Source organism: Bactrocera dorsalis, chromosome 1 (genome assembly GCF_023373825.1).
Source record: "Bactrocera dorsalis isolate Fly_Bdor chromosome 1, ASM2337382v1, whole genome shotgun sequence".
In the NCBI taxonomy this organism is placed as follows: Eukaryota; Metazoa; Arthropoda; class Insecta; order Diptera; family Tephritidae; genus Bactrocera; species Bactrocera dorsalis.
The window spans coordinates 4488995-4506723 of NC_064303.1; the positions used below are offsets into that span (position 1 = coordinate 4488995).

Genomic DNA, 17729 nt, shown 5'->3' on the forward strand with positions numbered 1-17729 from the left:
CAAAATTTCGAATGATATGATAAATTTAATAATCTCTATATATTATCAGCACAATCTTTAAGAACAAAAGACAAACAAAGTATATTGCAAAGCGAAATTTGCTAACCAATTCATCAAGCAATAGTTACACTACTCAACAAATCTGAAGAAAAAAACTTTTTTTTGAGGTGCTAAGAGGTCTGTGGGGTGTTTGAAGTATCTTGATTACGAAATTTTGTTAAAAAATTTTCTTCTACGAACAGCTATGTTTTTCATTTTAGTAAATGGTAGTGGTTTGATTAATACACCTCTTCACTACAACACAAAAAGTCCTACGTGTTAGAAAATTGTTACTGTCATTTGTGGTTTCAGCAACCCAGAATTAGCAAGAAACAGCCTCTAACAACCCAGTCTCAAATTACTATAAACTAGTTTTTTAAATCGTTTTACCAACACTGCCGATTTTCTGAACGCCGACAAAAAATATCGCCACAGAAGTGTCAGTCATAAAAAACAAGGCGCAACAACAACATTGAATTCAAACTAACCAGTCCAACTAATTAAGAAAATTACACGCCTACACTTTAGACACGTGCAAAGTTATGCAAAAACAAAAGCAAAAAATAATAAATATATAAAAATACAAAAATATGAAAAAAATTATGCGCTGATAACAAAAAAGAAAGCAGACAAACAAAGTGAGCAACGAGCGAGCGGAAAATGCTCATTTCGTTCCGCAACGTTAAGCTATTTGATTGTACTCACATTGAATTGTGGCATTGCCTACATTTGGGGGCACAGCCAAGCAGCCAGCAACAGCAGCGGCAACAGCGGCGGCAGCGGTGCTACGGCTGTCTGCATTTCTGGGTGTTTGGTCGTGGCAATTTTTATAATAATCGCATGTATTTTTGCATTTGCAGCTGTTGTTGTTATATTTGTTGTTGTCGTTGGTAATTTCCGCGCCATTCAGACATTAAAGCGCACACGCACGCCCACACAGCGGCACAAGTATTAAGCTAGATCTGTGAATGCACCCGCTTTGGCAACGAATGAGCGCAGCAATGAATGCGTGAGCGTTGCTAAGTGTATATGTGTGCATTGCTGAGTGCATGTGTGTGCGTGCGTACGTATGCGTGTGTGCGGCACAATGCGTTGGTGCAAATCATAAATAATGACCGCATTGTTGCAGCGAACGCATTGTGCGTCAAACGTCACAGTTTCATTTACCATATGCATTGTTGTTGTTGTTATTGTTGTTGCTTTATTGTATTATTTTCTCTCTTGTTATTATTTTTATTCTAGCGTCACCGCCGCCACACAGCTATTGTTCCAACAATTTTTCCAAATGCAATGCGTTGCCAATTGCTGAGTTTCCGCCGTTCGGTTTTTTTCGTACCGTTACGTATTCTTTACAGCTGATTTTGTTTTTGTTTTTGTCTACGGCACTCAACGCCATCAGCCGTACTCACACACACACACGCAACGCACAAGCACAGCGAGCCACTTATTCAGTCAGTCAGTTAGTCATCGAGTTAGGCAGCTGTTAGTTTGCCAATGTTGCGGCGCCTGTAAATATGCAACGCATAAGCAGGCACAACATGCGGTCGTTCGCAGTTGTATATGTGTGTGCGTTGGTGCGTGTGTTTAGAAAATTATGTGAAAAGAAAGTGCATAAAATGAAAATGCAAATGAAAATGTGCCGGCGCAATGTGCGCATGTATGTGTGTGTGTGTCTGTGAAACTGTGGCGGATGAGGCAATCGGAAAAATTATAACGTCTATTGCTTATTATGTTGGCGTTGGAGTGCCATACATACATACAAAAATAAATTAATGTATGTGTGTGTGCTTGTGCAGTGCCACCACTGTGCATTATTGGCGGCACTTGCATGCTGGTGTTACTTTCATGGGGCTGCAAAGTTATGCGCCATTCTAGTATTTCCATGCAACTTGAACTATTGAAGCGCCTTGAGTATTGAACTACTTGTACATGAATTAGTGTTCTTCAGCGCTATATGCAGCGCGTCATTTGTTAAGCCCAAGGGCCTTAGGTGTTATGTTTTGGAGTAGTGGCTGATTACCCCGTGTTTAGAAATGCTTTTAAGGCTTGGAAATGCAAAGTAACTGAATCAAGGAATTTTTAAGACATATTTTGACATAAAGGAATACTTTTTCCCATACTAAACTTAAATATGTGAAAATTAACTCAACACAACATCTATGTTAATGTGAAACTATATGCCAATAATTCATAAACCATTTGAGAATTCCAAAACATAAAAAACAATTTTCAAAAAAATGACAAGAAATTAGTTTCTGTTTTTTCTTATACAGATATTCTTATGCCATCTATGATTTGAACAAAATGTCGACCAAGTAGCCTCAACGGCACGACTCGGCGCATCATTTCGGCTGAAACTTCAGCTATAGTGCGCTGAATGTTGTCTTGGAACTCCTCGACCATTGCCGGTTGATTGCCGTAAGCCTTTCATTTAACGATCCCCCAGGGACAGAACCTAAAGGCCTTAAAATCGTATGATCTTGGTGGACTGGGATATTTCTCGAAATTAACGAGTTGCCAAACTTTGCACGTAATGTGTCCATGACGTGTAACATGAGGCAGTGATCCGGCTTATTCGAAAAAGAGACTATCCGCATCGGTTTGATAAAATTTTGGGAAAAAATCGGTCAAGATCGTATTGTAACCCTCGCTGTTTATGGTACTAAAGACATTTTTGTCTAATTTTCTAAAGAAATAAGCCCCGATGATGTCGCCATACCATAATACGCAGCAAACGTCAATTTTTGGGGATGCACTTGCACTTCCTTCGACTATAACCACGTAAGCGGTTTCTACGCCAGTAAAGAAGAAGGATCAAACGAACGAAGAAAAGATCACACGATCTCTCCCACCACTTTCGACTCACCCCACTAGTAACAATTTTGTTTATTGTCGAAGCCATTAAGCTAGAAATGGGTGTAATCGGAGAAGATGATTTTTTGAAGAATATGAATTTGTGAATTTTTCGGAGAATGTGAATTTGCTTAATATTCTCAGAACAATTTCCAAGCGTTATAACACAGTGCAACGTGACATAAGAAAATGTCAAACCTTACTGCATACTCTGACAAAATTTGTCATAAATCCATAAGTAAACATCACGAGCTGTCAAAATCACATCATACCTATTGGTAGACGCTGTGTTTACATATTTCTGAAGCATTGCATGTTCTAAATCAGGAACAAATATTGTATTTACAAATGCCCAAAAACGTTCATCAACTACCAACATTCGCTGCACTGAGCTTGAAACATTTTAGATTTCATACCTTGGGTAAGCCATGAGAGTTGGCTAGATTCAATATTAGCTACCTCAAAAGATAGAGATATACATAAATACCACTGCACTGTTCGGCTTTCACTTAACTTAGGTTTATCAGATTTCATACTTTCGGTAGGCCTTAAGAGTTGACGGGAATCAATATTAGCTGTCACAAGAGATTCTTTATTGGCTAAAAAGACTTTTCCGATTAATTGAATAGAGATCCGAAGGCTCTGATAATGATTTGTAAAGATTCTAAAAGGAGTATGTGATCAACGGTATGTACATTTTTATTAAATGAAGGTCTCTGGGTCAATACCTAGTAGTTTTTGATAATTCTATCTACATTATTTTCATCTCGGAAATAAATCTGGAAGCCCAAGTTAAACACTTAGATTTTTGATTTTCGGACAGCTGCCACACATAGTGATAATGAAAAATCTGAATAATGGTATTTTTATAACCTTTGAACCTATAAGAAAAATACCTGTGAAGGCTACTACACCATAGCTTTAGCATGTGCAAGACGCCCTAACAAAGTAGAGCTTTTTTTACATATATACAAATACTTGATATATTTAACTTATCATTTTTATGGGCTCAAATATATTTGCGCTTCCAATGTTCTAAGGCCTCACAAAACTTCCAGCGAGAATTTGAGCACTTTTAATTTACAAAAAATATACTACTTACTTTGGGAAAATACAAAACAAATTTTCGCAATAGGCGAGCAATTAAAGAAGTCAAACATGCTGCTGTTGCAACTATGGCACTCATACGCACTGGTGGCCAGCAAGCGACCGCAGGCAGTGCACTAACCAGCTACGGGCATTGCATTACACAGTTCACCATGCATTTTCCCTGTGCACCGATTTGGAGACAACACAGCAGTGTGGAGGTCGATTTGTACTCGATTCGCAGGAGTGTGCGTCGCGCTGTGTCAGGGTGAGTGCGTGAGCCACGGTTGAACCATTTAAAAATGCGTGCATCAACGCGTTGTTGTTGACTAGCACGGCGGCTAGGCTGTGACGAGTGACGGGCAATGCTATTGGGAAGCAGCCATCACCAGCATATCATAAGCTTAAAATAAATGAGGATGAGTGCTTGTAAGCAGGATATGCAACAGCCTTACATACAGCATATGTGCGTGCATATGCAAGAGAGTGTGATTGTGTGATTTTATATATGAGCGTGTGTGTGTGTTTTGCGTGCCATAATAACCATCTACTTTTATTTTTTTATGTACATAGCAGAGCGCGCACAGGCGAAATTGTGCCGCGCGCGCGAATGGGTAAAAAATAAATTAAAACATCGACAAAAATACAGTGCCACACTGGCAAGCGTGGCAACAACTTAAACAAAAATAACAATAAACACTGTGTCTGTCATGGCACAATATTTGCGCCGTCACACATACAAACATAAATAAATGCGTTATATGTTTGGGCGAGACGGTGTGTGTGGCATCAATCGGCGTGTGGGCAACGGCAGCATAATGCATTCATTGCAACGACATACGCACGATCGGCGGGCGGGCGGCGCAGTCTGCTGCCAGTGCGTGGTATATACGAAAAAAGACCAAAAAAGCTCCGCCTATAAAAACTTTTGCACCAATGCTGGTTGTCTGTTTTTCTCTTTTTTCCATGCGTACGTCAGCCACGCGCTCGCTTGCTTGCCACACTGGCGTACACGATTTTTGTTGCACGCAACGCGCATTACATGGCTGCTAGTATGAGTGTCTGTGTCTGTGTGTGTGTTTTTTACTCATTTATTTTATAATATTTTTTGCTGTGCTTTATTTTTCGCAAATTGCAACCTGCTTTCCGCTGGCATAAAAAGGTCCAGGCCTGCTGTTTGTTAGTGTCGCGCTGCTGCTGCTGCTGCAGCAAGCCCTTGTTGTTGTTTTAATGACTGCTGCGCTGTGACTGTTGCATCCGCTTACAGCAAACGCGGCTGCGTTGCGCGTTAAGTTTCACACAATGCCACAACTCCATCGCTGCTTAACCCTGCCGCACGCAAACATATTGACTACTTTGCCCGCTACTCAACGCATTGTAAATACAAACACTCGTGCTCCCTCCACCACCAGCACCACCGTTAACTTGGCTGCTGTCCATGCTGCTACGTCTGGCAAATAAAAAACGACCACCAACACACATGCGACCGCGAAAAACTTGACCAGCAGCCAACCAAACTTTTGGCATGCTTCTTTTATCGCTTTCACGTTCACGACGACGCGTACTTTTTTATTGCCTGTTGTAGTCTACTTATAGGCGCAGCGTTGTGCGTTGGTCATAAGAGTGAGACGTGCGCTGTTGCAGCAAACATTGTAAGATTTTTTCAAGTTGTTGGTGGAGCCGCTGGCAAAGCTAGTAAATAGGTGTTGGGACATTAAGTATATACGCGAATTTTGGCTTGAAAGCGTATTAAGCGTACTCCTACATGTATGCTAAGTTATTACCTAGAAATGTTTTGGAACTAAGTTTGAGATTCTGATAGCTTACTTTGCGGAGACTTTACTTTTTTGGCTTTTAATATTTTCGTTTAGCTCGACTTAAACGGCAATATTTCATATTGTGCGTTGCAGGTTAGGACATTCAGAGTATATCGTCACCTAAAATGCAAAACAACGTATCATCAAAAAAATCGAAATTGAGGTTTTATTGTTTACGACTCACTACGTCATGTTACATATGTAGCAAAATTTTCAGCTTCCGTTCTCAGATATAACTACTATATAACCAATTTATAACCATTATATAACCAATTTATAACCGTTTTATAACCATTATACAAACATTTTATAACCATTAGATAACCATTTTATAACCATTTTATAACCACTATATAACCATTATATAACCATTACATAACCATTATATAACCATTTTATAACCACTACATAAGCATTTTGTAACCAATGCATAGCCACTATATAACCATTTCCTAACCAAAACTCAAATTTTGTTTCAATATGACTGGTTTCTATTATAACGTTTTTCTTCGCGTGTAAATTTATGAAAAGTGATCTTAAGTTACTTTGCATTTTAGGTGACGATATATGCTTATATTTTAAAAAATCTTCAAATTAAAAAAAAAAAATTGGAGGCAATTTAGACTTGCTTTAGAAATGTTGCGAATTTTCAATTTTTATTAATATATGTATTGCCATATTTGTTGCTTATCGCCCAATGTTGTATGAAACAGTTTCCCTGTAGAATAAAAGGTCTCCCAAACTCCGCGTTCTTATTGTAAAAAGGCTTCGGAGCTGCGTTATTATACTACCACCTGCATCACCTTCCCCATAGCCTTATTTGAGTATGCACAAAGCACGGTATGCAGTAAATAAGCCCCATGCACTCCGAATGCAATTACATGGTTGCAATGTGGCTAAAGTAATAGATGTACCGTTCGAAAAAAGTCACAAAAATTACACGGTTTTAGTTGTTAGTTAAAAAACAAATAAATATACACAAACGGAACATATATTTTGTATATATGTATATAGTTATCATATATATTAAATTTGTTGCATGTATACCCGCCGCTTGGTGTACTCGCCACCATTTGTTACTAGATTTGCCCACATTGTTGCTGCTTTAATACTTTTTCCACAAGCACACACTCACACTTACATATATTTGTGGTGCATTGAATTTATTTTTTGTGCCAGCAATTTTTGCATAGCACCCAGTCACAGCGCCTCATCATGTGTCTGCCTCAAAGTTTGAATGTTTGATGATTTGTGTTGTGCTCGCTATGCGCGCTCTGAATTTCGGCTGCCCTTATACGCCTGTCAAATTAACAATGCACAAACGCATACAATCTAATGTGGGTATATATAACTAGCAGTTGAGTGCTTATACACATGTTTGTGGATGAATGTGTGTGTGTGCGTGGATGCATGGCATGCCACAAGCAAATAAAGTCAATCGACGCATTCGACCCACAAATAAAGCGAACAATTGTGTTAGTGTTTGCTTTTGTTGATTTTGCGAGCGCACAGTGGGTCGTACTTGCGGTGAAGGTAGTTGCGTATACCTGAGGGCTGATTCCAAATGCATCACGTATGTCTTCAGGTCGTGTAAATTCACTAGTATATAGTACACTGGATTTTTGGGATAACCTTTGGCTCTTTTCGCGATTTTCAGCTACATATCTCGTAAGAAGAGGCTCCGTCAAGGTTTTTTTTTTTTATTTTTTGAAATAGTGAAAAATCACACCATGTCTGGCAAATATGAAGGCTGCGACATTGTTACAGTATTGCCTTTAGAAAAGAATTCACCAAAAAATTCTTTGATGCATTTCTTTTGACAAACGAAAATCGCCGAGCTCATAAAAATACGTATAATCTTAGCAAGACGAAGTAAGCAATGTATAAAGCCGAAAATTTTGTCGCACTTAAGGGGGAAGTATATCAAACAAATAATAAAAATGGCAATTGTACTCACCGAACCCAAAAAAAGATTTAAAATTGTCATTTTCTTCTCGTATATTTTCCTTTTAAACCGCTTTTTATCACCTGCATGCCACTGTACATCCATTATCTACACACATAGCGCACTTTACATTAGTTGACATACATTTAGGCGCAGCAACACAGTGTCCATATTGAGCATTAGTGGGGGTGGCGCCGTGGCAACATGTATGTAACATTGCTAACGGTGCTGCGCTCATGACTTTGTGTCTGCATTCTGTGCGGCACATACACACATGAAGTGGCCGCGTCAAATTAGTTTTGAGTTCACTGCTACAAGCCACATTGCAGTGCTGAAATTTTCAAAATAAAATTAAGTTCGTTAAAAAACAAGTGTAAACAAATAATATGCGCGACTGCACGGCGACAGATATATGCCGTTATTTGCTCATCATTTTTGTTATACACGGCACTGCTTGCGCTCCTTCTCCCTCTACCGCTCACACTTTTTCTGTGTTGCTTGCCCATAGTTTGCCCACATTTTCCGGCGATCGTAAAACGTTTGTGTTTTAATTGTAATTTATTTTATTTTATTGCATAGACATTCAATTCATTTTAATTTAATTAATTTTATTTCGCTTTAAAAAGCTTTTTGTTGTTACGGCTTATTTACTTATTTACTTTTTCCTTAGTTAAATTGTGTGTGCGCTCAAGCAAAGCCAGCACAGTGTTGCAATGTTGCTACTAAAATGACACAAAACAAGGGTTTAATAAAAAATATAGTATACCATATACTATATATATATAATGTATATGCAAATATAACCTACACCGCTTGCCATGCTAAAAACGCTAGCCTGCATTTAGGCGCATTGCAATGGCATTCGCCGCACAAACTGCCATTGGTTTGCTGATTTTGTTATTACTATCTTTTTTTTGCAAAATGTCTGGTTTGTTTCGTTTCGACACGCAACTGTAGCCTGCCACACACACATGCACACATACATTTGCAAACCCATCAAACAGCGTTGCGCGTAATTTTACTTTATTTTGCATATTTTATGCCTTTGCCGCTACGCCATACAATACCGTTATATTTAAAATATAAAATAAAATTTATTTTAAATAAAAGTCTGTCAGCAGCGACGAGCACGGGTGGACAGCACAATATGTGCGTTCGCCCATACACGAGTAAATGCTAGCATTTGCCTACATTTAGGCGCATAGCGTGGTGAAAAGCATGCGGAATAGTTACATAGGCGCATAAAATGTATATATATTGTATGGAAATATATTTACATTTACTTGTTGTTGCATAAAAAATCTGTTGTATGCATAAATAAATTAATGAAGGTGAGAGAATTAGCACTGTCTCCCTTTGCAGGCAGGTGAGCACTTTTTAGACTTCTAACTCCAGCCAGCCTAGCTATAAAGCTTAAATAGACAGCCAAGTGTGCTACCAAGCTATTACACACATACTGTGTTATTCGTAACAACACTGTGGGTACCGAGTACCAGTCGCGGTCACTCCTTTTCAATATTCCTGCAGAACTCTACCCAGAGTCACGTATCCGTACATTCTCATTTACTTTTTTTAAGTTTATACAGTAACTTTTTATGTTCGCTTTTTTAATACTACTAAACTTTAAGGCTCAAAGCGGGTTTTTACTGTGATAGCCTTGTTGTTATGTGTGTAGCGGGTATTTAAAAAAATTGGCCAAACCTAATTGCAGTTAGTTTGCAACTTCAGCCACACCCTCGCCATATTTCCACACATAATTGCACTTTGCTGCGGTACATTTTCAATGACAATAGCAACAGTGTCAATCAAAAGCTTCATTTTGTAGTATGCCTACTTCTGGTGATGATCCTAGCTTAGTTGTCTAAGATAATTTTTAATAGGAACTTGGACCTGTACTGCAATGATGTTTGGCATTGGACTATTATCTAGGGGATTATTGCAATCGCCGAAAAAATTATTCAGATCGGATCAATTTTACATATAGCTGAAACTGAACAATCGGAATCATGAAATCGGCTTGCATGAAACACTTTTTCATTTGAAGAGATATCTTCACGAAATTTGGCGTGGTTTATTGTTTAAGGCATTAGTGTAATCTCCGGAAAAATTGTTACGATCGGACTACTATAGCAAATAGCTGCCGTACAAGCTGAACGATATGAATCAAGGGCTTGAAGGGGTCTTTTATTTTTTTTTCATTAATTATTCCGTTCAACTGATGCTAACGTCTTTTCTTAAGATAACTTAAGGAGTGCCGAAGTACTGGCTTCACATATGTATTTTTTATGAGCTATATCGCTAGATATACAAAGCAATATCCTTATAATCTGAACGAGAAAATGATTAAAGGCATCATAAGCTCTCTTTCCAGTTCCTTACATAATAATGATTTTCTTGAAACCTTAATAAAATATCGTACTATTCAGTAAGTTCCATTAACTATATACTTCATTCAGCTCTATATTAAACTACCTCAGCCTAAGCGCCGTAGCGTTTCACAAGTTCAAATACTTGTAGGCATTACAGTCAAACGAAGGAAGTACACATGTAACCATATAATTATTTTGTATTTATAGTGTGTCATTGAAAGTCTAACTTAAGCAGCAGACAACCCGCTACCCCTAACTACGAGTACATTCGCTTCATTTAATACTCGAATATGAGCTATAAGAAGAGTTGGAAGTTGCGAAATCTAAAGGCTGTTGTTGTTGTATCAGCTACTTGGCTGACTAGAAAGCGATAACTTTACTGCACACAGTCAAATGGCTGCATATATACATCTCGCTGTACGTAAAATTTTATTACGATTATGCATTTGCATGTATGACAGTCCGCTTTTAGGCGCAACTACCGACACATTAGAACTGAAAACTATTTGTGACATTATTTGTCGTTAAGATGAAAGTGTTTGGTATTTGGCATTTGAAATTGAAAGATGTTGCTTTCTTGGGAATTAGAAACGCAGTTGCTTAGAGGATGGAGTAGCGGTTGCCTTACCCGCAAGTAGGACTGACTCAACCCTAAACTCAATCTGCTAAAGTAGCAGCAAATGACTTATAAAGCATTTTCTTTGGAAATTTCTTGGTTAAGGGAATTTGGGAGGCTTCGTATTCAAAAAGTCTATATATAACAGCAGAGGGGGCTTTAACAAAGTCGTCAGTTTCCAGAAAATTTCGAATGGGTTGTGAATATATGCCTTACTTAATGGAATTTATTATATATATTTCAATGTGTAATTATATTTTCTATCAAAAGCTGAAAGAAATTTTAAAGTTTTATAAGATGTTTTGTATATAAAATGATTTTCTAAGTTGTTTATGAGAAGAAATATATATTCCAAGCATATTGAACTTGCTCTGAAAGTTTGATAAATCTATTTATGAATTATAAGCAATCCGTTTTATCATTATGAGTAAGTAGGTTAGGTCTGCTTAGATAAAATAAATAGGCTAAAAATCGTGAGACCACGAATAATTCCACTTCGAATGCTAAATACGCTAGTCCGTTGTGACGTCCAGAACTGCTAAATACGGATCAAAACGACGGTTGTATATCTGCAAAGCGCTTAGAGCCAGCCGAAAATTTATTAAACTGGCTGATATCTACTCCAGCTAATTCGCCGAGATCGTAGAGAGTATAGCAACCGAGATGTTTCAGCCTTAGTGTGGCGAAAGCAGGAAATTGTAGGGGAGAAAGTATCGATATGTTCTTACCTCATCTTTAAGGCCTGTATAACACCTTTGCTATCGAAGTGGATGCGTACCTCCCTTAATGAAAATCCATTGAAGTATCGAATTCTGGGACCTTTAATGTGTTTGGCTTTCCGGAGAGAGATACTCCTTTGCCGGCTATGTTGAAAAGGGCCATTCTACTTTAAGGGCTATCGTTGGTATTGTACGAAGCTCTGATGCCAAATCGAGCCGCTTGTTTTTAAGTGTGGCTTTACCAAGCGCACTCCATCAGTCAAATATACCATAGAACAGTATTGGCTTAACTACTGTTTCGGAAAGCCAAAGCACAACACTTGATGAGAGTCCTCATCACCTAACGATAGCACCTTTATAGCAATATAAGCCAAGAAATGCCTTTCCCACCTTCTCTTCAACATTGGGCTTCCATGATAGCTTTTTATCAAGGAGGAGAGCGAAGTACATATTTCATTATTTCGAGAGCTTGGAGGAGGCTGTCAATAAGGAAAGTGTTAAATCCAGGATTTTCTTATCTATAGACATCTACCTATAAGCTACGCTACGTCAGAAATAAATATATGAACCACACACATACGTTCCCGGCTTACGAGAAATGGAATGATATGCACCCTATCCAAAACTGAATAACAAAGAACTGGAAATTCTTTTGCAAGTCACTTAATTTCATTACCAACTCTTAGTAAATTAAATTTTTAGCTCAAAATTTTTCTAAGAAACAGCTTTTCGCTTTAGATTTTCGAGCAGGCTCCCTTTCCATTACCATTCATTCCAATTACTCGGCTCGACTTTTATAGTATGTCTCCCAGTCCCATTTTAATCGCATCGATTTTCATTTACTTTATCTGTTTAATTGTGGTAGATAAAGTTAGCAAACCGCATTTTAAGGAAATATAAAAAAAGCATGCGCTTAGCTTTCAATTAAATCAATTTCTTGCCTTTACAGCACGTCTTTCTCTCGAGAAGAGCAAAGCCTGCCCGTGTCTGTGGCATGAGCCACTGGGTAAAGGGTTGCATACAAAGCTTTAAGGGCGCACACTTTCGCCACACTTTGTCTCCTTTCAATCATTCATGCGAAGAAATATAAGAAACTTTGTTTCCACTGACCCCCAGTATTTCAATAAACTGTACTATCTCAATTGTACCCCAAAGGGAGAAGCACTCAAGCATACTTTGATCCATACATACATACATATATAGACATGCTTGTATATTCATTTATGCAACGATTTAGCAGGCGAACATAGAGGTCCTGTATTTTTCGTGCATTTATACATACACTGCAGACGACAACTATATGCCATGCACACACACACATTCATATTCATTTGTATCCTTTGGAGTGCCTTAAGCCCTATTTTTGTTGGAGAGTGCACAAAAAGTTTCTGTGGTTCTTCTATTCATTTCTTAGATGCTACGTATGCCTTCCATGAATTAAAAAATACACACGTAAATGTAGGTGTATGTGTGCGTATGTGTGTATTAGTGTCCATTACTTGGCAGGCTATGCTTTGGTCATAAAAGTTTATAACCAACCCAAGTGTGGGAGCGTGAGGGCAGGACTAATGAAGATTGCTTAACCGACAGTCGATGACTCGTGGCTGCGGACTTTAACTTTTGGCTATGGGGCTACACCCATGATTGGCTGTCACATACAGTTAGCGGTCAGCATGCATTGAAGCGAGACTATCTGCACTTTTACTTGATCCAACGAAGAAACAAAGAAGCTTCATTCCCCAAAAATTTTAACAGAAAATGAAAAGAAAATTTCAAAAGTCTGCGCTCGATGCAAACAGGAACGATTCTAGCAAAGTGTCTGTATAAAAGAGTTTGCAAAACGAAACATTCAGTTAAAATAAATCAAATCAACGAAAATTTCTGACAAAGAGTGGGCGCAGTACTAAATACCGGAGACGACTTCTGTTGCTCAGCGTCTTTGGCACCAACTTAGTAAAAACAAAGTAGCTACCTAGCAACAACAAATCACAGTTGTTTGGCAAAAGTTTTGCTTCTCTTGAGACTTGCGCGCTCAAAGTAGGCGCTGCTTGGCTCATGACGAAAATATGCTTTCTCAAATTCCAACCAACACTTTAGCCTCATTTTGTGTCCTACACCACATTCACTTATTAATCATTGCTTTTATATTTTGTTTGCTTTCAGGAGACCATCCCAGCTGCAGCGACCACAACCACCACGGACGCGACCGGTAATGGTGGCGGCAGTGTCACGGGCGGTGTTGTGGGTATTGGCGCCGCAGCGGGTTCGGTGGCTGGGAGCGTTGGCGGTGACAACAACACCGAAACGGATCCCTATGCCGGCTTAATGAAGGATGCCGACAAATTGAAACTGATGTTGTTGGCTTGGAATTATCAGAATTCAAATGCGGTGCGCAATGGCACTGAGGGACCCGATTTGGGTGTGGTTGGTGGTTTGTGGGCACAATACCAGAACGCTTTGGCACAAAATGCGGCAAATAACAAAATGGACATATCCTTGTCGCCAGTGCCGCGCACAGATGTCACATCGCCCATGGAGGCGCAGGATGAGACGAACTCGTCGGGGCAGAAGGAGGAGGATGAAGGCTCTGAGGATGATTCGGATGATAAACTAGACGAGAAGTTGGCCACACATGACCCCGAACGGCTGAAGGCGTTCAATGTATGTACTCATTGTGCATTTAAAAGGAAGATTGGCACTTACTAACTTGATATCTTGTGTTTTAGATGTTCGTGCGCTTGTTTGTGGATGAAAATCTTGATCGCATTGTGCCAATTTCCAAGCAGCCAAAAGAAAAAATACAAGCAATCATTGATTCGTGTGCACGACAATTCCCCGAATTTAGCGATCGCTCACGCAAACGTATACGAACGTATCTGAAGTCGTGCCGACGGAACAAGAAAACACGCGAAGGCTGGGATAATACCGTAAGTCACCGTTACTTATACACTAAGCACACACCACACGCACATTGTTATATTTTTCCGCAGACCCGTCCAACACCAGCACACTTGACGTCCGTGCAGGCGGAGCAGATACTGGCGATTGCCTGCGAGAATGAGTCCATGAATGCCAAGCGTATGCGTATAGGCCTGGAGCCCATCACACATGCCATACCAGCGCCTGGTTCAGCCGTCGCCGCAGCTGCAGCAGCAGCGGCAGCAGCTGCCGCGGCCGCCGTGGCTGCCACCAGTTCCGCCACATCCGTGGGTGGCGTTGGTAATTCCACCATCACATCGGTTTCGGCTGGCGACGCCATCTCCACCGTCACAACGTCTACGCTGCCGTTTGTTGGCGGCGGTGGTGGCGGCTTCGCACGTTCCACACCCAACTCCGATGCCGCCGAACCACTATCGTTGACACCAGCCGCTGCCGTGGCTGCTGCTGCCGCCGCCGCTGTGGCTGCTTCAACGGCTGGCGCTGGCGGTGGCAGCGGTGGCATTAACTCGGCGCGCAGCTCACCGCTGGCGTTAAGTTCGAATACAAGCGTAAGCGGCAGCACTAGTGGGCTGGACATAAAACCGCTGACAGCTGTATTATCGAATGGCAATACGCCAACCAATGGTACGGTGGGTGGGCTGGCCGGTTTGCCTGCCACAAGTCCACTTTATCGGCCATCAGATTTCACTTCACCTTCAGCAGCATCGCCATTTGTAGCTGCTGCCGCTGCGGCAGTGGCTGCCGGTCGCACGCCAACCTATCCCGGCTACTTTCCGGGTGTAGCAGGTCTTGGCAATGGTGAGTTTTACGCGCCGCTTTTACTTAAAAGTTTTACGTTTCAATGTTTATTGTTTCTGCTTACAGTTGCTCCTACGGATCTCTCCATGAAACCATCGTCCACCAGCACGTGTGTTACACTCACCACCGCCCCAACCACCGTCAATACGAACAACAATATCGGCGTGATGGGTGTCGGCGCACCGAATCTCACCAGTTTGGTCGCCACTGGTGGTCTCTCCATCAACAATAACAATGCGCTCGTCACCGCCACACAGCAGCTACAACAGCTGCAACAACAGCAACAGCAGCAGCAACAACAACAACAGCAGCAACAGCAACAACAACAGCAGCAGCAGCAACAGCAAGCAATCATGGCGACCGGCATGAATGCCAATCAAATGGTTGGCGGCTCAATGAACGATCCCAATGTGGCTGCGGCTGCTGCCGTACGCCCACCGCCCTTGTTGGCGCACAAACTGAGTCCCAACGAAATTACGGCAGCGCGTCAGGTGATCTCGGCGTATCGGGAGAGCGCAGCATTTCTGCTACGCACCGCCGATCAGGTCGAACAGCTGCTCGTGCAGCAGCAGTAAATGTTCAAATTGGCGCAGAGTTGCATTTTATTGTGTGGTGAATATGTGTGTGTGGTTAATTTTGAGAATTGAGAGTTTTCATTTATTTTTAATATTTTTTAAGAAATTAATATTTTGGGTTTAAGTAGTCGAAGTAGCGTTTAATTTTTGCTCAGCAAAAACGTATTCATTTGCATGAATTTTTGTAGGCAGCATTTTCTATAGCAGACATAAACTCACCATAGACCTCTCTTAAGTGAGCGGGTTGTTCCTATTTTAACAGTAAACAACAAACAACACTTATAATAGCAGTAACCAAAAACTCAACAAAAATAGTCAAGTCAGCAGAAAACCAATGAAATAAAATAAAAAAATAGCCAAAGCCAAATGTTTAAATGCAAAACTATGTAATAAATAGATGTTCTACTTGCATTAATTTTCTTGAACTAGTATAGCAGCCAACAATACATAACACCGGGCTTGTGTGACTAAACGAAAAACTTACGTGGGTCCAAGAATAACGGCTTCAATTCTAAAGATTTCACTTTTAGAATCTTAAGAAGATATGTCTATCTTCATTTAGAACATTTTGCATAGAACTTCTTCGAGATTTTTCTTTGAGCTCTACAAACCAAATTATAAATTAGAATCTTAGGAGGAAATTTTAGAAAGAATTGAATTGAACTTCTTTGAGATTTTACTTTGAACTCGACAAACTAAATAGTAGCCTCTGAGTTTTTGATAATTTGTATGTAAATTTTGTATAACTTACGTTGAGACCATAGTGGTGTATGGAATAAAGCGGCGACAGCGCCTAAAGTAGTCTAATACAAGTGAAATTGTGAAAGTTGGAGTATTTTGACTTCGACCTACTGTCGCCACTATGTGCTCGGGCTTAGGTTACAGTATACAGGTTAATAAGGTCTGTTTAATATTTCTTAGCAATTTCTTAGCAGAATTTTCTGTTCTTAACTGTTTTTTATAGCTTTCAAAAACCTTCTACAGCAATTTACACAAAAATAAATCCAAATATAAAAATTCGTAACTTTGTTGAGAATTACAAGCATGCTCATACAACGAGTGAAATGAAAGACATATAGAAACAGATTTTGAGTATTCTAAACGCACTTGAATGTATCGAAAATTATTTTTTCTATATATTCTTCTTCCAACTTGAAATATATCGTCTAGAACAACGTTTAGTCACACAAGTCTGGCTCAAAACTTAAATAGAAAATACGTATTTACATTTAATGTGTAAATCTCACCCTTGAAACTCAATACAAAATAATAGTAATAAAAACAACAATAGCAAAGAGTGGAACGCAATCGATCGAAAATAATAGTCAAATACAAAAATCGAGTCAAGGCTCGCTAGTGTAAAATGTCACTTTAATGAGCATGAGATTATTGAATTTCCTCTCAATGTAAATTTGTATGCCAAATAATGCTTATTTTGTATTTTTGTATGCAATTTTTAAGACTTGTTTTCACTAGGTTTCTAATGTGACTCAATAATTGCTTTATCTTTTGAAAATGTATATTTAAGTTAGCATTTTTTGTAAGCTACTTGATAGCGGGAAGCGAATTAGTAGTGATTTGTGAAGAGAGTCGCTTTGGAGACGATTTTCTAACAGAATTTTTATGAATTTTTCATAACTTTTCATTGCATTTGTGCGTTCTAAAATTGGTCTATTGAACTTATTACAATCTTTTGATTGAAGAAAGTGAAATTCCAATAAAATCTAAGCAGTAAAAGCACTTATTCGGAGCCTACTGGAAAAAATTTAAATTGATTATGTTTCAAAATTATATATTTTTTTCAACCAATTTGCTTTCCACTTGATTATATAACGTTTAAAAGTTAAAAAAAAGCCAAAAACTGCGAAAATACTATGAAAAATTTTATACAGGGTGATACTAAAAAAATATTATTAGAAAAAAACACTAAAGAAAGAAAATAAAAATAAATATGTATATTATTATAATAAAA

The 17729-nt window shown here is 39.3% G+C and overlaps 1 protein-coding gene across 1 annotated transcript in view; it reads left to right on the forward strand.

The window, feature by feature from the left end:
- LOC105232481 (homeotic protein female sterile) overlaps positions 1 to 16015 on the forward strand; it is a 61528-nt gene extending 45513 nt beyond the window's left edge. The window contains exons 2-5 of the mRNA XM_019992442.3: positions 13608 to 14105; positions 14171 to 14371; positions 14435 to 15182; positions 15249 to 16015. Coding sequence (XP_019848001.2) covers positions 13608 to 14105; positions 14171 to 14371; positions 14435 to 15182; positions 15249 to 15757 — 1956 coding nt within the window. The 3' untranslated portion in view covers positions 15758 to 16015. The remainder of the gene's footprint in view (positions 1 to 13607; positions 14106 to 14170; positions 14372 to 14434; positions 15183 to 15248) is intronic.
- Positions 16016 to 17729: the final 1714 nt, after the last annotated feature.